Source organism: Maniola jurtina, chromosome 17, assembly GCF_905333055.1.
Source record: "Maniola jurtina chromosome 17, ilManJurt1.1, whole genome shotgun sequence".
Taxonomy (NCBI): domain Eukaryota; kingdom Metazoa; phylum Arthropoda; class Insecta; order Lepidoptera; family Nymphalidae; genus Maniola; species Maniola jurtina.
In genome coordinates, this window is record NC_060045.1 from 11,266,537 (window position 1) to 11,291,222 (window position 24,686).

A 24,686-nucleotide genomic window follows, 5' to 3' on the forward strand; every position below is an offset into this window, starting at 1 on the left:
ATTTTTAAAACCAATGAGTAATATCCGCACAAAATTTTCCACTGCCAAATCAAATAAGGCGATAATAATAATAAAAATAAACAAAACAAGAAAAATAACTTATCGCGTAGGCGAATACCTACAAAATTTTTATTTTTATAGCCCCAAAGTTATCAGAAATTCAATATTTATCTTTAATTTAAGTAACGTTTAATATTATATTATTCACGTTGATAATAGGTACCGTAGGTTTAAATTTTAACTAAATACGGGAAAATCATAAAAATGTTTAAATATGAAATTTTTAATATTTATTTTATAATCATAATAAATTGTTTACTTGTATATTAATACAAACAAATGCCCACCCACGGCATTGCAAAGGTGTGGCTATATAGCTTAGACAATCACTACAAAAATAATATCACGATTATTGACAAGTTTAATAAATAACTGTGTGATTGTTATCTGGTGTACTTACTAATATTTACCTTATGAAATTTTTCGGAAGGCCTTATAAGGCAGTAATGGCTAAAATGGCATTCTTGCAGTGAGAAACTTTCAGCCAATCAGAGGTGATTGCGATCGTCACATTGCAGTTGTCAAACTTTGTTGATTGACCTACTGGTGGAGTGAAATTAACCTAGAGTCTTGGAATTCCAGTATGTAGGTAATATGCTATTGATTCAGGTTTCGCAATCATACTAACTCAGTAAGGGTACATGACTAAGAGCACAGTTTTACGATCGTAAAACCGTGCTAAAAGTTTATTCGTAACTAAAAATAGGTATAAAATATAATGATTTAATTTGTAGTGTGACGAAGAAAAATCAACAAATTTTCCACTGATTCCTAAAAAAGTACAAGCAATATTAAAATAAACATGACATTTACGCTTACAAAAAAATTCAACACTTTGAAATTATGTAAACATAAGAATATTACTTATTGTGGTTCTTAGATGTCGAGTTTAAGAAAAATATTATAGGTTTGTAGGTCTATTGTATATATTCATTAAATAGTACAAAATACAAACAATATGCAAATATTAATTAGTTTAATATTATGTCTAACTATTACCAACTTGAGAATTGAACCGACTTTAAACACCAACTTACAACCCAACTTCAAGGTTCAGATATTGAGACCAACTCATCAGGTTGCACGGCAATTTGAACCTACTCAACTATGTTGGCCAATGCAATTCGAATTTCGAACATTTTGAAACTTGCATTCTTTACAAAAAATTTTTGTTTTCATTTATTTGTAATCAACATTATTTGCAAAAGTGAATAGAGGATTAACTTAGACTGAATAAAGAAATGAAAGATTAGAATAAAGACATAATATTATGTATTTAAAAATTAACAAAACACTTTGACTTTTTTTTTTCAACCCAGTACTGGTTGCCGTTAGTTTACGACGATTGCAAATTAGAACGTAAGTTGTGAGTTGGAAGTTGGTACGTGTGTAGACGTTATATTACCAACTTGTGCAAACGTAATGTTTCGCGTCTTTTATAGTGTAGATTGTAATCTTTCTGATAACGCGGGCTGTGGGTGTTAAATAAAATAAATGAGTAATACTTCCTGTCATTATTACAGTTAGTTAATGCAAATTCATCTATTGTACGTAATTGTTTCCGCAGATGTTTACATAAGGTGAACAAAATGATTCGCTCTTTTTTTGATTGATCGAAATAACATTTAATTGTGACATTGGATGATGGGTCATAACTCATAATATGCCCGCCCCTTCGTGCTACGCGCAAAGTGAGGGAATGATTTTTTTTATATTACTTAAATAAAACTTTAAAGAACAATAACCCTATTTGTAGACTATTGTTGAAATTAAATGTATCCAATCAATAATAAATCGGTTTATTCTCACATTCATTTTTAAATAAGTACATTAAATATATATGTTATAATTTATTCATCTTCAGTCATTTTTTGCAACAAAATATATCGTTCGCTGATAGACCCTTTACTATATATCACCTAAGGCTTTTAAGTTGTTTGGAATCTAAACACGGGTGAAGAGCAAATCTGCAACCATTTGAAATTATTTTTGTCCCCCTTAAGAATTAATCCTAAACTTTTAACATAATGATATCGACTGTAATGAACTAAAAACCGAATAAACCAGGCGGAGTAATACTAAAAAATAAATTAAAATAACGGATCTTATAATTTATTCACTCAAACTTAAAACACGATTCATTATTATTTATTGGGCGTTAAAATGATCAAATTGATTTTAAAAATCAGATCTCTTTGCAAGGGAATGCGGTTTAGCCAAAAATAATAAAAAAACTATTGAGGTTGGATATTGAAATTAGCTGAATAAAATTATAATAACCCTCTAGGCTTAGGTATTTTTTATTACTTATTATTATTTTTATCAAACAAGTTATTATTTTGTTATTCTAGGTATTACAAAACCTAAGCCATTTATGATTGTTAGCTGTTTATAAAAAAAATACAATTGTTATGTAATTAAAGTAATTTTTTGTATAACCTAAAAGATGACTGGCCGACTGATCTATCAAGACATAACTCAAACTACTGGACGGATCGGGCTGGGCATGCAAATAGCTATTATGACGGAAATATCCACTACGAAAGGAATTTTGAAAGTTCCACCCCTAAGGGGGTAAAATAGGGGTTTGACATTTGTGTAGTCAACGCGGACGAAGTTGCGGGCATAAGATAGTACCGCATAGAAACCGGTTAAAGGTATGCCATATGGGTCTATTAAACTGTGGGATTCCTTTGCGTTATTCTTTTCAGACTACTACGTTTCTACATCAAACCTTAGAGATCTCACGAATTAGTAGTCCAAGTCCAAGATTGCGCCCACATTAGACCGAATGTTCTATCGTTCATTTGGGCGCTTAGTCCATTAACCAGTGGCTAGCTGCGTCTAATAGTCTTGAACTTGGACTACTCGTGCGCAAGATCCTTTATCGATATTAGTATCCGGTAAAATCACAGTCTGGCAGACTATAAGTTTTTGGCTGCTTCATCTCCGTAGGAAAAGAAACTTTTGCCAATACATAACTATTTGTAATATGATTATTTCTGCCTCCAATCAGTCATGTCTGTCTCTATATGCGTAATATACCTACCTACTAAATTGTAATTAATTACACAAAAAATTCGCCGAAAAACTAACCGTAATATAAAACACACTAGCAATATAATATTTCTAGACGCTTTGGAGAAATATGACTCACTCCTAGTTACGTCATTTCATTCAATTTAGCAATCACGCGCGTGGATTAATTTAAACTTAAATCATAAATAGTTAGAGCAAAAGCAAATCAGGTATACGAAAAGTAATTTTTTAAACAACGCCGACGCCCTGTAGGAGGTAAATTTAATAGTTAATTTAAAGTTATTGCATTATTTCGCAAATGTACGTGAATATATAATATCCAAACTTACTTTAGGGTTTCCGACAACATTGTGAACCAATCCATTAAATTTGAATCTGTTTAGAATTTTGTCAAACAATCATTTCAATTTCACAAATTAACTTTTAATCTGAGAACAACCCTAGTATTTTGGATGATTCAATTATAAAATTTTTTTTGACCACATAATATATTTAAATACTTACATAATATTTCATGGAAAATAACCAAGACACGAGTAGGTAACTCCACTTGTGAAGGATAATATATAATGATAATTATTTTATCATTGTACAAAAATAAAAAGTTCATTATAAAATCTTGATTAATTTTAGTTTACTGTTTTTTTTTTTGAAAATCCTTTCTAAAATCCTCCAAGTACTGAATTTTAGCATTTTATGCTGTGACGGGTTGTCTGTCAGTCAGTCAGTCAGTCGGTAACGAGATATATTTATACTAATTACTAGTATCTAGTTTTAGATAGAAATTTATTATTTCAAAATCTTTTAAACCAAACAGGACAAAACTTTCGATATTATCTACCAACTACTATCAAGTATTAAATAGGCAGAGACGTAGTACAAAAATAAATAATTAATATTCATGCAAATATTTATGACGTAATCATGTTTATTTAATAAATAATTACGCGATAAGCCACATCACCTTCAAAAACAATTCGTTAATCATTATAAGTAGGTAACTCGGTAGGCGTGTAGCGTTGCCATGTAACATAAAATACAAATTGCTCTAGAGCTACGCGTGGTTTTGGGGAACATAAAGAATAAGAGTTTTTATAAGTATATTTTTTACAAACTAATATCCGAACCAATCAAATATGTATTTAAAAAAGGAAAAGCTGACTGACTGATCTATCATCGCACATTGCACAGCTCAAACTACTGGACGGATCGGGCTGAGGCATGCGCATAGCTCTTATGACGTAGACATCCGCTAAGAAAGGATTTTTGAAAATTAACCCTGCTAACGGGGTAAAATAGGAGTTTGAGATTTGTGTAGCCCACGCGGCCATAAGCTAGTTACCCTTAAAGGAACCCTTATAGGATCACTTCGTTGTTTATCTTCTTCGTTCAGCGTCTGTCAAGACGCGTCTAACGAATTAAACCTATTTGTGTACCTCCCGTTGACAGAGAATCATAGGCAAGTATATCTTATAGCACAAGTAAAGGGGAAATCCGAATACCGTGAGTTTGAGGTAAAAAAATAAAAGTGATAATACGGAACCCTTCGCGTGCGAGTTCGACTCGGACTTGGTTTTTTATAACTACGCACCCTCTGGTGAACATAGGATTTTTTAAGTAGCGCCAACGTGCTCTATCTTCGGCTTTTTACATCCTATCGTTTTTTTCTTTAAACTTGTTTTAATCTTTTTTCAAAGAATCACGGGTCGTTGTTCACTTGCCAAATTAAAATATTTACGGCTATTAAATACACAATAAATGCAATAAGATTTAAGAATATTAGTGTTGGTTTTATTAACGTTTTATGATTATCATTACGGCTTTGTTTTACAACTTAATATTTTTCAAAATTAATTAATTTTTTTGCACCGCGAAACATTGGATATTTTACTTCGCACTAATCTAAAGTCTAGAACTAATTTTTTAGCACAAAATTATAAAAAATAAAATGAAATCCAAGTAAATGGAAAATATAATTCAAACATTATTAAATTACTAAAACGGATGACGCAAGTGACGCATAAAAATTAAAAAAAAAAACGCTTTTTTTTAATTTTTATAATATTTTTAAATAATTCTAGAATAATTATTACACGCTAAGAATAAATTTTAAAATTAATTGTTTTATTAAATAAGTACCTACTTAATTATTTTATAATGCAAAACTTGAGTTTTAGTGTAATTTAATTAAAATTTTCCACAAATAACGCTAATATAAAAATGACGACACGAAATAAAACGTGGCGCAATAATATTTTATTTATTATTCATTACGCTCTACCCACAGCACTCAGCAGACTTAAACAATGAATGTTTTATTTTCATTTAAAACAAGCCGGGCGTCAATATCAAAACATCTGATTTCATTTTGCAATCGAGCTCGAAAAATAACTGCAAATAAATGCTTTTACATTCTCGAATTTGGGCAGTTATTTGGATTCGTTTAAAATTGGTAACTTAATTTTATCGGAACAATCAATTTCGCCGTCAAAAATTGAGGACTGCTAATGGAGCATGTGACATGTCCAATACTTGTCACCAGACCTGGCATGATTAAAACATTGCCTTTTTCAATTTCATTAAAACTTAGCCATAGTTATCGGTATTTTATCAGAGTTTAAAATACTATTTAATTTGAAAGTTTTTCTAAATTTCATTTAATGCGTATCGTACTGTACTTCCTGTTTTGGTATGTACCCAACTACCCACATATTATCACATGACAAGTAGGTACAGAAATTAATTTAAGAAATATCCGAAAGGTTTAAAAATAATAATTTAAAAGGATGTGTGCAGGAATATAGGCGTTTTATAGATGATTAAGGAATCAAGAAAATGCCTATCAGCACTAAAAGTCAGAAAATTTCAAACTACTTAGGTTCATCTAAAATTTTTTTTTTTAAAGAATAATCATAAAATCATTTCAATAAATTGAATAAAACTTTAATGATTGAACTGTGTAGAATCACCCAAAAATTGTTGACCGAAAAACACGAACTTCCCATGTACCTACTATTTTGTTAGGAAAAAAACTTTACGTTTAGTTAGCGTCGTTATTTCTTTATTTATACAATTTAAATGAAACTATCACGACGGCATTCTTCAATAAACCGCTTTTATACAATGCAGGGCGCACAAAAAATAAAAAAAATGGGCCTGTACAAGCACGATTTCTTTCTTTCTTTTTATAGAGTTAACGAAACGTAGACGATGGATATAATGGACTTTATCTATACAGACTTTTACCATGAAAATGTTTTAGTCACACAATCTTTATGTACATACGTAGTCTAGACGTGAGCTTTTTGCTGCAAGTTTGAAGTCTAAAGGATCCATTGCATTGTAAAGAATAGAACCATCACGCTATACTAGCGCGGGGCGCGGGATAGATAGAGGGTTACAGTTTATTCCCGAAATAATGCAATTTCCTTGCTATGGTAGCGCTAATTCTTATTGAAGAGCTGTTAAGGTTAAATAAGTATACATTTTCGGACGAGACCTTATAAATGTAAATATTTAATGATACCCACCAAAAATCAATTTTTTTTTTAATTTTTCAAATCAAATCAAATCAAATCAAATTTCTTTATTGCGAATTTATTTTTTTCTTTTTGTTTGTCATCTCCGCCATACGAGCTCATAATTATATTGTGTCATATAAAACGCGGAACGTTAAGAGGAGACCTTTTATCAAAATTTTATATGTGTTTTTCTAGAACCAAAGCAAACGACATAGATCCACGGGTTATGAAGCTGAAGTTGCAATCTCGGGGCAATAGTTCAAAGAATCGACTGACTGAGGTCTTAAAGTGCTGGAATGGCTACCTCGCACCGGAAAGCGAAGTATTCGTAGACCCCCCATCAGGTGGACCTACGACATCAAACGAGTCCAGAGAGTCTCTACTATGACCCATGACCGTGACGTGTGGGAGTTCCTACAGAAAACCCATGTCCAGCAGAGGACATCTAGCGGTTGATGAGTATAATAATTTGTCAACTATGAAGGAACTGGTAAACACATAAACATACACACAGACTACTAATCCTAATCTCCCATAGTTGGAAAAAAAAGCACAATAATTTATGGAAAACTTTAAGACAACTTCAAGGAATTTCAATCCAGACCCCTTGGTCATCAGGACGCATTATTCAAATAAATATTCTCTCCAACTCAATAAACATGACGTAAAAACTAACGATTCATTTTTGAAGAACGAAATAAGACAAAATAAAAATATTTAAGCTGGAAATAACAACTGTCTGGAAGTTGGAACGCAAACGACTACCTGAGTCATTCTGTTAATTATTAAAAAGGTTATTTTTCGACGAAATCTAGGGGTGAACTACACAAATGATTTCTTATTCAATGTCGTAATAAACTATGCAAAAAATTATTTATTTTTCGACCATGTACTTTACTTGTACATTTATAGTTACCTTTTTACTTAAAAATATGTATTACGATTTATGAAAAAGGTTATTTTTCGAAGAAAACGGGAGTATTACACAAATCATTTCTTATTTTTCATTTTTTCAACCATGACACTTAATTGTGTAGTCTATGACCATGAGTAAACTTTATATACTTAGATTTAAACATAACTGAGTTATTGCTCAAAGCTATAATATGTTCCTTACTGGGCAGAGTCAGAGCAAGGGAGAAACTAAACAGGTCTGGAAATCAGAATGCCCCAGCTTTTTCTTCTAGTGAAACACCGACCTTATGCCTACCTTGTAAGAAACAGTTTTTTGAATAGGTATTTGTTTCCTTTGGTAAACTTATTATAAAATCGAGTCTAATTGAGAAACCTTTTTGAAATCGTCGGTTATAAAGTAAAGTATTTCTAAAGAACAATTTATTTATTTTTTAAATAGTAACAAACATATTTTTTCTACCATGACTAGCGTTTATAGACTATGGACGCCACCGAAGCAGAATGATGTATTTTATAAAATGTAATTATATTTTTTTGTTCGCGTAACTATAATAATAACTTGTTACATCTGCAATTTCATGTCATTAACTTTTAATGAACTAATTATATTACAGTAATTATTGTAAAGTTAATGAATAACTATAGTCTTTGTAAATGTTTAGGAACAGATGAATCGTTACTTTACTAAGCTTCAACCTACGTCAATCATTTAAATCCTGTTTTTTTCTACTTTGTAGTTATATACCTTTTTTTTATGAAAAAAAAAAATTGTGTATATAATGTTCCTATTCGGCGAATATTTGTTAATTCTATAGCAAATTACTTATTCATATATGTATTTCCTTTCTATACTAATATAAAGAGGTAATTCATCTATGTTAGTTTAGATGTAGGAGGTAATCTCCAAAACAAGTCATCTAAATTTAAAAATTCTTTTACTGATAGCTACATACTGATTATCCCCAAGTGTTATAGGCTAATTACTAATATACATATCGAGGATGAAGTCGTGAGCAAAAGCTAGTACCTAACTTATAAAATGACTGAAATATAAAAATCTATACCATAATGAAAATAATATTGAAGGGATAAACTAACTGACATCAACATACAGCTCATGAACATGCTGGCAAGTGATGACGTTGATGAAAAACTAAAGCTACGAGGGTTCCAAACGCGCCCAAGTCTGAGAAGAGCCCTCCAAGTCTGAACCAAACAGGTTACTTATAGAAATTATAAATTCCTAAATTGCCCCTACCAGGAGCCTAATCCAAAACCTTCCACTTGTAAGACCACAACGCTTACCACTGTACCAGAGAGGTTGTCAAGGGAGATAAAAAATTGTAACAGTTCTTCGCTCATGAAGTTTTCAGAAAATATAGCATTAATATAACAGCAACCCTAGAGCAACATTTTAAAAACTCTGGTTCTTCATTCGAAATATTATATCAAACTATTCTAGTGAGGGTTGTTTACTCAAAAGAGGCTTATGTGGTCTGTGTTCAAAAGCTTTCTTATTGCTGTCTCTTACCCTCTTTAGAATATTAAATGGTATCTGACAAAGACAAAAGAGTTGTTCTAACTTCTTTTAAATGATGCCTGTTTACTCAGGTGCATATTAATAAGCTTATAGAATTTAAACATACAAATGTACTATAGGGCTTCATGTTGTATTGATATCCGAAATCTATTTATTACCTTTCTAGAGATTACAATTATACTAGCTGATGCCCGCGACTTCGTTCGCGTTGATTTAGGTTTTTCGAAATCCCGTGGGAACTCCTTGGTTTTCCGGGATAAAAAGTAGCCTATGTGCTAATCCAGGATATTATCTATCTTCATTCCGAATTTCAGCCAAATCTGTCCAGTAATTTTTGCGTGAAGGAGTAACAAACAAACATACACACACAAACATACAAACTTTCGCCTTTATAATATTAGTATGAAGTATGATGATTGTTTTTTTTTAATTTATAGACTAGTGCTTGGCTGTAATCAGATGTGGTGGCAAGTAATGATGCAGCCTAAGATGGAGCGCACTTGCATAGAAGATGCCTATTCACTCTTGACTTGTTGTATTTAAGTTAACTTATAACAGGGAAGGTACAGGTTTAATGAACCTGCCATATCCCTTCCAAGTTAGCCCGCACACTATACTGCATCATCACCTACCACTAGGTGAGATCGCAGTCAAGGGCTAACTTGTATCAGAATAAAAAAAACTCAAACCTTTATCCTTACTACACTACTTTACTGTGGCTAATTCTCTTGTACACAATCTCTAAACTCTAAAATGAAAGACCTAAATAATATAGCTATCCCTTTCACAATGTAGAAAAGGATAGGACTACATTTAGTTTAGAGATCCTAGAAGAAGGATAGGACTAGATTTAGTTTAGAGATTCTACTAGAACTAAACTAAATTACAGGGCATAAATCTAATGCAATACTTTTTGTAGGTTATTATGAAACAGATAGCAGCTAATATGAATTTTGACTTAGGTCATTTTAGTTTACTTTTGAGATTATGTTTACTTTAGAGATTGTGTACCTTGCCCTTATTACGTATAAGATTATGTAAATAAACTAAGATGTGTATAAACTGCTTTTTTTTAAAGTAAAGCAGCACCTTCTTGTATGAATAAAATGGACTTTAACTAGATTAAAATTAATATACTTAATATTAATTTCTTTGACACAGGTCAATATTGGTTAATCTATAAAATGGTGAAAACTGGAAGCTTGCCAAAACCTGTATTAGAGTAATTCAATCTCAGGAAAACTCTTAGCTCTATACATTATAAATTATTGACTTTGACAGTAAGTAGTAGGTATTTGGTTCGAATTTAACTCTGCCATATCTGAATTTTGTACTATAGATATACCACTTTAAGGATTGGTCTCTGCTGTTCGCAGAAGAGACCAAATCAATAATCTAAACTTCAAAAGTATACTATTTTACTGAGGCAGCTCATGAAGAATTATTATTGCATTTAGTTGTTGTTTAATAATAAAAATCTATAAGGCCTTAGTTTTGCTCAATTCAATACAATTTCATTAAAATATGGCAATATAATGCCAACTAAATAAATACTTGGCCTTAATTTTTTAAATTGAATTAATGTTGCATTGTATTAATAAAGTACAATTTTACAACCATGACTTCATCTACTTAGAATCTTCTTTATTACTTATTGCTTAAATTACTTGATGAATTGAAGAATGATTCAACATTTAGTTATGTCTAATGCAATATTGTGAGCAGTGAGAGCCTAGTGGTAAAGACTTCTGCCTCTTTTTCACAGAGTGGGGGGTTTGATCCCGGGCATGCAACTCCACCTTTTCGAAAATGTGTATATTTGAGGAACCACATCATATGCTTTCATGGTGAAGAAAACCTTGTGAAAAACCTGCATGCCTGAGAGCTCTCCATAATATTCTCAAACATGTGTGATGTCTGCCTTTGCACTTGCGTGGGCCAGCGTGGGAGACTATGACCTAAATCTTTCTCATGTTGAGAGCAGACCCATGCTTAGTGAGTGGATGAATTATATAAGACTTACCTGTTTTAACCTTTCAACATCAGTCCGAGCGGGTGGGTAGGTCTGTGGTGATGACACTGTAGTGGCTGAAGCGGTCGCAGCCGCAACTGCTGCAGCCGTTGCATTCTGACCATACGCAGGGTACTCCAAGTTCACATTCAACAGCTGGGCTGCATTATCCCTTGCCTCATACGCTAGGCCTCTGATCTCAAGCTCTGATGCTGTATGCATTAAAGACTGCAGGTCTAATTCCTGGACGTCCACTGAGCCCTTGTACATGAATTCCACAAGAAGATTTATCTCGGAGAATGGTATTCCTTTTAATATAACGATGGGGTGCTGACATGGATTGTCCCTATAAGGAAACATATAAAAGTCAGGACGAAAGTCAGGAAAAATTACTTGTGTACAGTGCAGTCAAATCTGAAGTTGCAACATGGCGGTTTGTATAGGTCATAGATTACACAAACTCGGCTGACATCTGTATTTATCTGCACAGTTATATGCCTCGTGTTCAGATTGGACCACTTGTTTGGCATGCACTGCTGTTGGGAGCGATATAATTGACTAACATTTGAAGTGCTTCAGATGTGAATCAATTAGATTGCTCGCAAGTTTATTATAATTATATCAAATGAATTAGCTGGTCCTCATGCCAAAGAAAAATAATAATATCATGGGCTGTCCTTAGTGACAGAGGACTAGAGGGCATTTTGAGTGATTTTTAATATGAAGTAAATTAAGTAGAATGTGTCATTAGGAAAAGAACTTTTTGAATAGCGATTACAAATCTTCTGTGGATCATGAAATAATAACTTTTAATAATGACAATGTAGGACCATTATTCAAATAAAAACTATGATTATTCTAGTTAGCAACTCAACACAAATTATTAACTAATGAATTTTTGTTCAGAGAAAAAGCAATTCAAATTTTATGATATAGCGACCATATCAGAAATTATTTTAAAATTCATCATCTCACCAATTTGGTAATAAGTAATAACAACATTATCAGCAATCATATAAAAATTGAATAATAAATTATCTGTTCTATTTATTCATAAGTGGACATTAGTTTTATTCTTATCTTCTTAACCAGATAAAATTATTAATGATGTACCAAAAATTACATTTTTATATAACAGAAATGTATTGAATTATCTATTACTTGGAAAAAAGTAGTTTTTCATTCAGATTTTTAAAACTCGAAGTGCGCGTCGAGTGCCGTGGTAATTAGGTATTATGAATCAGAGTTGGAAATGTAATAGTCCTCGGAGGTCGATCAACTCACTTGAATATCTGCTCGAAGTAGGGGCTGCAGGCCGACAGCACGAGCTTGTGCGCCTTGAGGGTGCCATCGCGGCAGGAGAGCGTCACGTCGGCCAGCGCAGACGACGAGTAGATGGTCGTGAACAGCTGGCTGAGGTTCTGCAGGTGGTTGTTCCACTTCAAGTGGAACGTCTTGTCGCTCACCAGCCCCTGCATCTGCACCACCACACACTATCAATACACGAATCACTCACTTCCACACCGAAAATTAAAAAAAATCGACAGAAAACCGTCTCTGCTGCGACCGCTACATAAAATTATAATTATTACAACTTATTTTTAGAACGATGCCCGTAAAAAACACTATACGTACGCGGTATGACAGTGTAATACTGTAGGTACGCCGCCGACGGAATTTAGAGCTATAAAATTTTATTTATATTATATTCGGCGAAATGGAAATTCTGAATTAAATCATCGCCGCGGAAAAATTCTCACCTCGTATTCACTTTTCCGACTTCCCAATTTTTCACACATCACACCGAAACATTTCACAAAAATTTTAAATACTTATTATGTTACACAGAAAGCCGTGTCGTAAAAAACAGAGTGGGGCACGCCGTGGCCCCCTCCTTTGCCCCGGCCCCCTCGCACACAATCAATATACGGAATATGAGAGCGCGGCGCGCCGCCTCGCCCCCCCGCATGCTTTATTATACCGTAATTAAATATATACAACTTTATACTGTACACTAACGTCTGTACATTCCAAGTGAAAAGGTTTTATGTCGACTTATGCTAGTCATTTTATATAATTTAATATTGAGCGTACAGCGAATTTAGTCGGCGTCTTGAAACACCTGCATTGATTTTTGATGCACAGGTGTTTTTGATTTAATTGTAAAAGTTTAAATGATTGCGCCTTTTGCAACGCCGGTGTAATTGGTGGTGCACATAATTTTTTTAATGCACAGGATGAAATTTTAATTTTAATGTTTGCATATTTTCAACCCAACTCGGGCCTCTTCCTTATAATGAAATTGTCGGGTGGGAAGTATGTGTGTAAAAAGTACTTCAATCTCTTTTCACGACATGCACAGACTCACTCACACAGAGACAATAGATATTATAATAGATGTATTCAGACAGTCTTCTTTTTATTAGATTCCATCCTTTCGTTTACAAGTAGGTACCTACCTGCGGCAGAATGCATTTTATATCGTAAGTATATGTCTTAATGTGTACCTATGTTATATAACACAGGGCTAGGGAGCGTTTGGGGGTGGTTTAGTAGACATATTACCTACTTTGTATAAAAGTATAGGAGTAGGTAGTTATTATAGTAGGTATGTTGAAATTGTGAACATACAGACTAATATTATTATTTATAACATGGCCTGGAAAGAGAAGGGCGCATGAGCGTTTGCATGAATAATATTTCTACCCATTACCCATACCACAAGGCGATATTAATTTTAAGGTGGGTTCGTGCTATTTACTTTTATCTCATAGGTAGGTACCTAGGCACCTAGTTACTTAGGTAGGAGCCGTAACTTCTAGATTGTATTCAGAGAATTGGATAGTACGTAGTTACCTACCTACCTACTAAATAATAGAATTCCTTTCTATTTAAATTGATTTTAAACACAAAAATATAGTGAAATTGCACATTATTAAGCAGTTTTTTGTTTAATCTCTGACAGAAGATTGTAGCAAGAAAAGAAATTAAACAGTAGGTAGGTATTTCTTTGTGTCCGATTTTACGAACACAAACACCCAACCTAACTAGGTACACCGTACAAAATAAAGTCCCTTCGCAGAGAGCTATGATAGAGCCCAATGGCCCTTTGTAACCGGTTGGGTAAACGCACTATATAGAAGGCAGTAGTTTTTTTATCGATACGACGTGATTTATAACTTGAAACTATTCTTTATAGGTACTGTTAGGTACCTACATTTAATTTACAATCTCAACCTTGAGTTGATAAATAAGTTTGCTAATTCTTTTATTAAGCGATGATAACATCAATTAAACACCTAGCTGTACTATAAAATATAATTTTATGGAACTAAGGCAGGTACCTAATATATAATAGTTACATAATATTTATTGTGTATTAAATAAAATAATTTCCTGTTTTACATATTTCAAATTTTAATGTAATAGTTACGCAATTATTTATTAATATTTGAAATTTATTCGATACAAATAGGTCTGTTCTGGTGTTAAAATTATTTATACTTTGTTTATCAATTTAATTTAGTATCATTTTTACGCACATTAATAATTTATTGTATAGTTGCAAGAATTATTAGGTAAAAAAAAATCCTGAAACCAGAGAGTATTGTGGTCCCCCCCAGTGAACCGAAAAACATTAATTTAAAAGGCCCCCTTTTTGCCGCGAATTTCAAATTAATAATGTCGCGTCAAAATTATAGTTTGTTTTTCTTTTGCACAGTACTTTGTCTATGGTTCCCGCGTTCAATTAGTCCGGTCCGGTTTGGAATCCGGCTCCGGTATTAAAATAACGCTCCGCTTTTATTACGCTTGTATCGTGACCATAGAGATATAATGATCGTGACTCATGAATCTTGAATCGTGAAAATCCATTTTATATTTTTACTATTTAACATTGTTTGTAGATTTTTTTAGTTTCGCTAAACTGTCAACATTTCGCTCTCTGCCAAAATGTCATTGATAGGTCTCTATTTATCTATGGTTTTTTAAGTTTCGCGCCGTAGGTATTGATACTAGCAGCACAGACCATAACATAAAATTAAAAATAGGTACCAATAGGTACTTAATAATTCATCGTCGTCAATCGTTGTCTGCCGGTAAAAAAGTTAATGGTGCAAAGGCAAACAGTGTAATTTTAATTTTTAAGATTTTGTAGATTAGTGAAGATTGAGGGAACTTATTATACATTTTACGTTTTACAACAATTATTTAGACTATCGTTAAAACATAGTTTAAACCGCAAATTTTAAGCACTAGGTAGGTAACTACTTGTAAAAGTTTATTGAATAATAATCTATTCTATTCTAATTGCTTGTCTACTATCCAGTATCCTGCGTCTGCTATGCTGGCTATTATGCATATATCGCGTAAGTTGATTTTAAGCTTTAACATATTGAACAAGCTAAGCTGATTCATAGCTCCATGTTATAAAATTGAAATATATTATTTAATTTAACAGCTTAATATGTTATTTTACTTACCTAAATACCTGCCTATATAATACTGTAAGACTAGATAAAAAAATCTATGATAATTTGTAACTTACGCTTGGAAGTAGATATATATATTATGTAGGTAATTTACATTTATCTAGGTTTTGTAATTAAGTTGATTAGTACCTATAAAATACTGCTATCAATAATAATTATTATTGTTTTAGCACCTTGCTAAAAATAGCTAGCTAGCTTCTGTTAAGTAGGTACGAATATTATAAACTTTTATTCCAGTAGGTAGTAGGTAGGAAGGTAGGTATATTGAAACTGTTGGATTTTTACTTTTTATAATGATGGTATGTATTGTTGGTATGTGTTTAGCTATAATTTGAATTGTAGGACATAGGCAAGTAGGTACATAATTCAGATAAATTTTTCTATTCAAAATAAATATTTTTTTCTTTTTTCTTATTACCTACCTAGTTACCTAATAATATTATATCAAAAGCTAAGATAATGTAAATAATAAATACGACTGATTTAAAGGACCAATAAAGAAACGAAAACAGAATCACACATTTATTGTTAACAAACTATAAAATTTTTGCTTTTCAAAACACAGCTGGCAGTGACACAAACTAACAAAGTGATACACATAAAAATTTAAGTTATATAGTGGTGTTAAAAGTTCCCAAAAGTGGACAAAAATATTATTCCTTATATGGTAATGCTGGGAGCAATTTGCCTTCGCATTTTCCGAATCCCAGGCGTACCCCAAGCTCGTTAACGCAATAGCCTCGAAGGATGACAGTGTCGCCATCTTGCAAAAATTTCCTCTCTTCGCCGTTTTGCAAGCGGAGAGGTTTCGTACCTTTCCAGCTTAGTTCAAGCATACTGCCGTAGGAATCTGAACTCTGGAAAATAAAAGGAATTCGTTTTTAGTGAACATATTTAGCGAATTCATGGCATTTTGTGTAATATGACTAAATCTTTTTTTAACTTACATCGCCACTGATTGTACCAGACCCAAGTAAGTCTCCAGGACGCAAATTGCAACCAGTTATAGTCTGCTGGGCCAGTTGTTGCTTAGCAGTCCAGTACAAGAATCGATAGTTTGAGCGGCTTATAGTTGTAATCACTGGTGATTTTTCAGCTGAAAGTTAGGTAGATATAAATAATTCAATATTTTACTAGAAATAAAATAACTAACTTGTTCATCTTTGTAAATTAGCTTATGATATTTCGATTCTAGACCAACTAGTTTCAAAGTAATTTCATTAACAACCGACAGACTTCTGCCTATTCAAAAGAATGAGGGAAAATAAAAAGATTCCGACGAATTGAGAACCCTTTTTTGAAGTTCATTCAAAAAGTAGAGTTTTATTTCAGGCATACTAACCATCACTTAACCTATGTTAGTACATATTACTAGCTTAGTTTAGCTTATAACAGGGGGAACTCTATAGCCCGACGTGTGTACCATCCCAGCACCTCTAGCTGGGCTGTCCAGCTTACTAGTCAAAGTAACATATAACACGAACGAATAATTAAATACAAACCAATATTTCATACATCTCCACACAAGAAAGTTCTGTAATAAAACTTACATTTTAAATCCACCTCTAGCTTGATGTCAAAGTTGAATTTATCGTCATGTCGCAAATATGGGAACGGGACAGGATCTTGCGGATAGTTGTCCACTATGTACGGACGAAGTGCCTCCACGGTGACGATCCACGGCGATATGGAGGTTCCCAGATTCTTTGCGGTGAATGGACCGAGTGGAATGTACTCCCATTTCTGAATATCACGCGCTGAAAGAAAAATTTCTTTAATTTTACTTTTCAATCTTAAAACAGATGAAAATCCGTTTCTGGCAGTTATACAGAATGGTAGGAGTAAGCCAAGCTCACCTGGGGATGGCTGTAAGACACAATTTTAGTAGTCAAATTAAATCGTCAGATGTGTTTATACAATTTGGCAACTAGACGATAAACTACATTAATATTTAATACTTGGAAGGTATGAACACCATAATATTATAGTGTTGAAAAAGGGCAGACAGACAGACGAACACAAGATTCTATAAAACTTATTTATAAAAACAGAGCAAAAACAGACCACTCCAGTCATTCATGAGAACAAATCCGAAGATACGTTCCTCTGCCTGTTTGGCAGTAACTCTTTCACCCAGCGCTGTCGGGGGTCCGCCAACAAAGCAAGCCATTTCAAGCTCGAAATCCATCAGCCGACAGGGACCGAAGTGGGGTTCTGCTCCTGTAAAATATGCAAGAAAGATGTTACCTTGAGGTTTCATTATCGAACAGAATTATTCAACGAAAACAGAAGATTCAAACGAAAACTATGTGTGTAGATAGATGCTAGCAAATATTAAATTTAATCTTACCTTCGACTGGAAGTGTCTGGCCAAGGGGACGTGTGATCGGTGTGCCAGATATAACAATGGAGCTTGATCGTCCATGGTATCCAACGGGAATATATTTCCTGGAAAATAATAATCATAATGATTATTATGAAAGAATACCCGTCAGAGTAAGATTTACAAATGGGTGGTCTAGTTATCACAGCAATTACTTTGTTATTAGTCGTGTTAATAAATAGGTTCAGGCCTGTGAGTGGACGGGAATCTTGGAGGCAAAAATTTGGCAGTTTGTGACCACTCTCTAAGCCACGGATTTTACGTTCTCGTCGATCGATTTCTTCTTACTGAAGTGCATGTTATAAATATTTACCAGTTAGGCATAAGAGCGTCCTCTTTGCTTCTAAACATAATTCCCACATTGGTAGCATGGTGGATCGACGAATAGAAGTCGCTGTAATCGCCGATGTGCGCCGGAATATGCATTGTCGCCTCATTTTGCTTAATGAAGGCTCTGAAATGGATTATTATTTTACAACCTTTACATGTGAAAAATCTTTAACAAACTCAAACTCAGAATATTGATTATTCAAAATGGGTACCAGAGATAATGATCTAAAGGCACAAGAGCCACGGATAACAATATTGTAAGGGTGGTAATTAATTACGTAACTAAAGCTACGACGATTCTAAGGAACTTTTGAATAGTCAATAATATTGATACAAAACCAAATCATTTAGTTCAAAAGAAAGCTAGCTATTAAAAAATCCCTTAAACGACGTCAATCAATCAAGGTGAAATTAGAGTATTATTAATGGTTCTGACTGAGTACAATCTGCTACAATTAATTATCCAATGCAAGATACAAGGCAGAAGAGGCACGATGGAGAAGTACAATTACACCTTGGCTCAAAAACCTGCGCCAGTGATTCGACAAAAGCATTAGATTATTATTCATAGATGCTATGTTCAATCACCAACCTTCGTTTCGAAGAGGTGTCATAAGAAGAAGATGGGTGAATTAAGGAATTCGTGATTTTTTTGAAAACGAGAGAGTAGTGTTCAAAAATTTACTTTTGCCGCAGATCATTGTCATTTTTCAATTTGGTGTTGCTGGCGTCCAGCAGCTTCTGCAACGTGTTCCTTGCTTCGATCCAATGCGCTTTGGTCAGGCCCATAAACGAATTCAACTTATCGTCCTAGAAACAAGAGAAAAAATTTACAAACTCCAATGTGTCCAAAAAGTTCCTCGAAGTTTTTGGACTGCTTCGACGGTCTAGATTCTAGTGCCTTGTTTATTTATGGGTTTGTGCCTGTAGTTGTGGGGTCCCGGGTCAGCCCAAAAAATATTGGATTTTTGTCTGACTAGAAATTTTAAGTAGCCAACCCAGAGTTAGGAAGTTGGCCGTGTTACACTCCAATGAGGGAACAGCACGTAAAACCATTGGTGACTTTTCTTTGATCTTTTTTCAGTCGTAAAGGGTTGGCGCTCCCTCGGACCAGAATGAGGGAATGGAAGTGCACCTGTGGTTGCTACTCACTTCCAATATCTAATACCTTCTGCGTAGTAGGCTGCATAGGGGCATGGGCGGATCTTTATAGGGGCTTTTTGGTCCCAGAGCCCCATGGCTATACAGGGCTCCCAGCCCCCGTTAGTTTAAATGGGCAATATTGTGAATTAAAAAAAAAATATCTTAATAGGTTAGGAGAACAATAATATGGTGGTGAGCCCAATTATTTCGGGAGCTAATTTGGCTCATAAAATCTTTAAAGCATCATGTTGCAGTTTGCAGTTTGTGGAATATTTATCTACTTTACATATTTAAACTTGTTGTTTTGATACCCATGTTTACATTCTTCAATACTCGATCACAAGTATTTCTCAATAATAAATTACGTAAGTGATTAGCATAACTCGTAGGACGGAAAGGTGCATATAATTTTATTACTTGAGTACCTTAAAAACATGTTGTTTGTCTTTCAGTAGCGGGCCGGTAAACAGATGCGAGATTACGTTGAGATCTAGGATCCAGTCTCCGATTGCGACTCCAATGTGTTTTTGGGCCTGCGGAAAAACGTAAATCTAAATGTATTAAAAGAAAACACCTGACACACTGACCGAGGCATCAACGCCCAGCTTAGACCCTTCGACTTCGATATCCTACTAATATTATAAACGCGAAAAAATTGTACGTATGGATGGATGTATGGATGTTTGTTATCTACTCTTTCACGCAAAAACTACTGGACGGATTTGGCTAGGAATGGATATAGATTATACCCTGGATTAACACACAGGCTACTTTTTGTCCCAGAAAATCAATGAGTTCCCATGGGATTTTAAAAACCTATATCCGGGAACGATTTTTCGAGCTTCCTACGGACGATCGCTATAGTGAAATTATCTATGCTCAAACAAAATTCAGTATTCACCTAGTATCCTTGTCCGGTCCCCATCTAAGCTGTATGATCGATTTTGAAAAAACTAGCAAACATTTTATAGCATATTACCTAGTATTTAAATTATAGAAGTGATTACGGGTTATGTTTCAAGATTATGAAAATGTTTTCGACATAAAGAGCAGAAAAATGTTTCGACCTTTGCTAATAAAATGTGCTGGGTCGTAATCTGATGGTAGGTACAGTTTTATTATACCTACCTACATTTTTCATCAGCGATCTCTTCTACATTTATGATTATGGACTTTCATTATTGTATTTTGATTTCTTGCGATGAACGAAAAACCATTTTCTGAATTTATACCATATACCGACCTACTTACTCTACTTATTTAACTTTCGAGTCCGGTAAACCTCAGAAAAATTGGTTGATATGGCAGATTCAGGCAGATTTCTTATCAAAAAATAAATATATAAAATAATTGTATTTTATTCTATATTTTCAAGAAAAATTATTGTGACATTTTATTATAAAAAATTTGAATTATTGGATTGACGTATAAATGTATATTATCAAGAATAAATGACTATGACTATGACTAATTGTATAGTTTTATTTTGACCCTATCTTAATTAAATGTAACTGATGGTAGGTATGTAACTTGCATTATGCACTCACGTTTTTAGGCGATGTGAAAACACCGTAGGGCAAATTTTCTATAGGAAAATCTGTGTTCGCGGAATACTCTATGAAAGATTTCATTTTTCTGGACACGTTCGTTTTCTGGGAGCTTCACAGCGAAAGTGTCTTCCTAGTTTTGTAGTTCTATTTTACTTCGTTATGGAAATAAGGTAGCAAAACAAGTTTGGTCGCCGGCCGGCGAACACAGACTGGATTCTTTGTATGCCTTACCAAGGTCGTACGCCGCACATTGTAACATTCAACTGTACTCTGCTATGCTGTAGGTATATATTGCAACTATCTAATGTTATCAAATGAGATAGTAGGTACAGTGAGAGTAGTGATAATAAATAAATCTTGGCCTTTTATACTGGGTATCTAGAATATTACACGTAGCTATCTACTTAGATACCTCTTTGTTTTTGCAGAAAAGTTCTTTTTTCGCTGTTTAAATTAAACCTTTCGTGATTCCATATTCGAATGTGAAATGTACAGCCATTAGGTACATGAAATCTCTACTAATAAACTAAGTAGATATTTCATAGGTTGTATACCTATAATTAATAACTACAAATGTACAAATAACGACAACAAATAAAATATAACTAATTAAGTAGGTGGGTACACCTACTTCAAATGCAAATAAATAATTGGTAGCTGGGAGCCACGGAGCGTAAGTCTATGCACCGATCCGAATTTTGAATTGAGAATGGAGCAGTATAATATTGTAGTCTTTGGAATGGAGATCTATTTCTCTAACGCAACTTTATCGTTCAATGAACTTTGTAGCGGTGATACAACTGCTATCGGCAGATTGATTATTATAAACAACTGACAAAAATCGGCCATGTGCGAGTCAGGCCTCGCTCTTTTAGGGTTCCGTACATAATTATAGACGGCAAAATTAATTTGGGTGTATGAAATATTTCATTTCCGAGCTAGACATCTCAAGAAACCGTGGAAGAAAACCCCAGGAATGTATATTTTGTTTTGGTCAGTATATGGTACCTACATCATATTCCTAACTAGGTAGTTTAGTTTTAAACAATAGTCTAAAACTGTCAATTTTGACGGCCCCTTATTTCTTTATTTTTTAAGATAAAGTTGTTGTTGGGACTTGCGTGAAGGTTCCACACACAGTACTATCTTAATTTAGGTAACTTGCACATAACACATGCCAAGTGTTGATGTCGTAAACAAACCAAAGTAAGCTCAGAAAACCGTTCCAGTCCGAAAAACTCAACACGGCCAGCTGGTAGAGTTGCTTATCTACTAAAATATCTTGTTTCATTAATTGTTCTATTTGAGAAGAACAATAGCATTAGTAGTCCTATTATAATCTAGCAACGAAGTCCGCAATGAAATCAAGTTTTAGAAGGCATATCCAGTTTCAACTTATTATCACGTTTAGTAGGTAGTATGCTCAAAAACAAGCAGCTAAAAATGGCTTGTGGTAGGTGCTCGTAAACTGAACCAGTTAAATATGAAGAAGAACTGAACCTATTCTATCTATAGTTATAGTATTAGTAGTCAGGCCCATCATTTGCGAATACTTCAAAAAAAAATATGAAAAAAACAATAACTAGTGGCACAGAAATTAATTTTCAATTTTTGTTTAGAAATCAGATCAGAAGGTTGCAAGTTTTAAATTTGCCGCCATTTTTGTATGTCATAGATTGTAGAATACTGATGGAACCAAAAAGATAACAGCTATTTTAGCACCGGAATCGAACCGGATCTGGTGCTAAACGTCGTGTAGTTCGGGCTTAATAATTGTCTATGGTTTATTTTGAAGTTTATTCTTCTTTGTTAGCATAGGTCTTAGGATGGTAAGCTTTTTTGTCTGTGATTTCAATTTCTTTGACATTTGTCTGTTTTGTTTAGATTAGCAGGTCGATCGCGTAAAAATTGTCTCAATCTCACATCCAAAAATATCCTTAAGGATCGTTATCGTTACAGTCCTTATAACCGGTACCGCGTAAGCTTTTTCAGGATTGTAGCAATCGGTCGCAATCATGTAGCAATAGGTCGCAATCACGTGACTATCGATACTTTAGTGGTGGGTCATACTTATAATCCGACTAATTTGAATATCTATGGTAACCTAGCAATCTATACGGCCATAGTAGTCTTCCAAACTTGACTGCGTTGTAGCTAATGAAATAAAGTATTACGAGTCTGTGCCCCGTGCCGCGGAATATGTGAATTTGTGGTTCTTCTAGGTTCATAGAGTATTGTTTATTTACACTTTTACGTTGAGTTGACTTTGTGTCGAAACCTAATAAAGTAATTTAAAAGTCGAAACTAAAAAGGAAACTGGCACCCTACAGGGCCGCCTCTGTGAGGCAGCTTGAGATTCTCTTAGAAGTTGCTGAAAGCAACTCAAATATTGCACTCGATGGCCTCGGTGGAGGACCTCTCGGCCGCCAGGTAGCTCTTAAAAATGGGAAGAGCTTTCCAGAAAGCTCAATTCTGTGGGGGCAGGGTGTATTAAACCTTCGTGGAGTGGAAGCGAGTAAGTATTCAAAACATATCGGCCACAAGCTCTATTGCGCTTTGTGGCAGATTTTTTAGTTTTAGCTGCATGTTGACCGTCTAATTTTGATTCAAAGAACGTATGCTGCAATTATGATAATAATTTATAGTATAAACTGCCACTATAAGACTATAAATAATAGCAGTAGGTTCTATTCTATTGTCATATATTGTATTATAACCATTAAGAAAATAAGTATGCTTATTACTTTTTGAAGTATTGGATACTGCTTAAGAGCCCCACAAAAGGCAAGGCTGGAGACTTGCGACGAGCAGCCACTGGCACTGGAGGTGGACCAAATTTCAACACTTCTTTGACCCCCTATCGAAGAACAATATAAGTATAATTGGGAACGTGGCAGTAGAGGGAGAACCCAAAATCCAGATTCCAATAAATGAATCATAGCTATTATGGCAATTACACTTACTTTTGTTCAGTCTGAGTCTGTATATCACAGTTATTTTAAAATTCCACTGTAAGTTTTATAATTATACTGCAAGAGCTGTAAATTTTAAGTGGTTACTGTTACACAAAGGCATATTAAATTTTCAAAGAAATATTTAATAGTAGGTATTATGAATTTATGTATGAAATACTTTTATTTTATTTGTAGATTCCTGACCTGCCTACTCAACCAAGTACATCTACATGTACATCACCAATACGAGAAATAATTATTGATGAGCAGCTTAGTGACAACTATACAACAAACAGAGGAGCCTTCACAAATAGAAGCTACACATAACCCGCTACATATTTCACTAGCATTAGAAGTTTCTCAGTCTGTCTATCATGTTGATACTGAGATACCAGAAGTTAGCACACCAACCAGCACACAGCACCGTCAGCCTTTAAGAAGTAATAAACTTATCCAAATATATTTGTAACCTTTTCATAGCCATTGTTCACCTAACAACTAACATTTTTAAATTCCATTAATAACAAGATATTAAGATAAGCCTTTATTAACTGAATTGAATTACATTAATGCTAACATAATATATTTCAAATAAATAAATAATATTTTAGTTTTTGACTGGTGTTTTATTTGTTTTCCTTTTTTCTGCTAGGATCTAAAAAAACTTATTTAGTAATACAGAGTAAATAATCCATACTTACATACTATAATATTATAAATGCGAAAGGGTCAGACTGTCCGTCTGCTACC

General features: G+C 33.8%; 2 protein-coding genes and 1 long non-coding RNA gene across 8 annotated transcripts in view; 1 reads left to right on the top strand and 2 right to left on the bottom strand.

The window, feature by feature from the left end:
* LOC123874104 (zinc finger and BTB domain-containing protein 7A-like) overlaps window positions 1-13,487 on the bottom strand; it is a 45,525-nt gene extending 32,038 nt beyond the window's left edge. For 2 of the 6 annotated variants that reach the window (XM_045919289.1, XM_045919288.1), the window contains exons 1-3: window positions 12,847-13,484; window positions 12,371-12,564; window positions 11,099-11,432 (exon numbers count right to left, since the gene is read on the bottom strand). In XM_045919289.1, coding sequence (XP_045775245.1) covers window positions 11,099-11,432; window positions 12,371-12,564; window positions 12,847-12,885 — 567 coding nt within the window. In that variant the 5' untranslated portion in view covers window positions 12,886-13,484. Of the gene's footprint in view, window positions 1-11,098; window positions 11,433-12,370; window positions 12,565-12,846 lie in introns of all 6 variants that reach the window. The other 4 variants (XM_045919287.1, XM_045919290.1, XM_045919291.1 and 1 more) reach the window with 4 other exon arrangements.
* LOC123874106 lies at window positions 1,097-24,502 on the top strand. Its single transcript, XR_006797832.1, has 5 exons — window positions 1,097-1,111; window positions 11,490-11,493; window positions 14,423-14,426; window positions 22,872-23,497; window positions 24,132-24,502. It is a non-coding gene; the product is annotated as an uncharacterized LOC123874106 (long non-coding RNA).
* On the bottom strand, window positions 16,084-21,209 carry LOC123874105 (fumarylacetoacetase). Its single transcript, XM_045919293.1, has 9 exons — window positions 20,980-21,209; window positions 19,858-19,965; window positions 18,975-19,099; window positions 18,273-18,413; window positions 17,927-18,024; window positions 17,641-17,796; window positions 17,127-17,333; window positions 16,524-16,672; window positions 16,084-16,433 (listed from the first exon to the last, which is right to left on the bottom strand). The coding sequence occupies exons 1-9, from the start codon at window positions 21,061-21,063 to the stop codon at window positions 16,230-16,232; spliced, it is 1,272 nt and encodes a 423-aa protein (XP_045775249.1). The 5' UTR covers window positions 21,064-21,209; the 3' UTR covers window positions 16,084-16,229.
* Window positions 24,503-24,686: the final 184 nt, after the last annotated feature.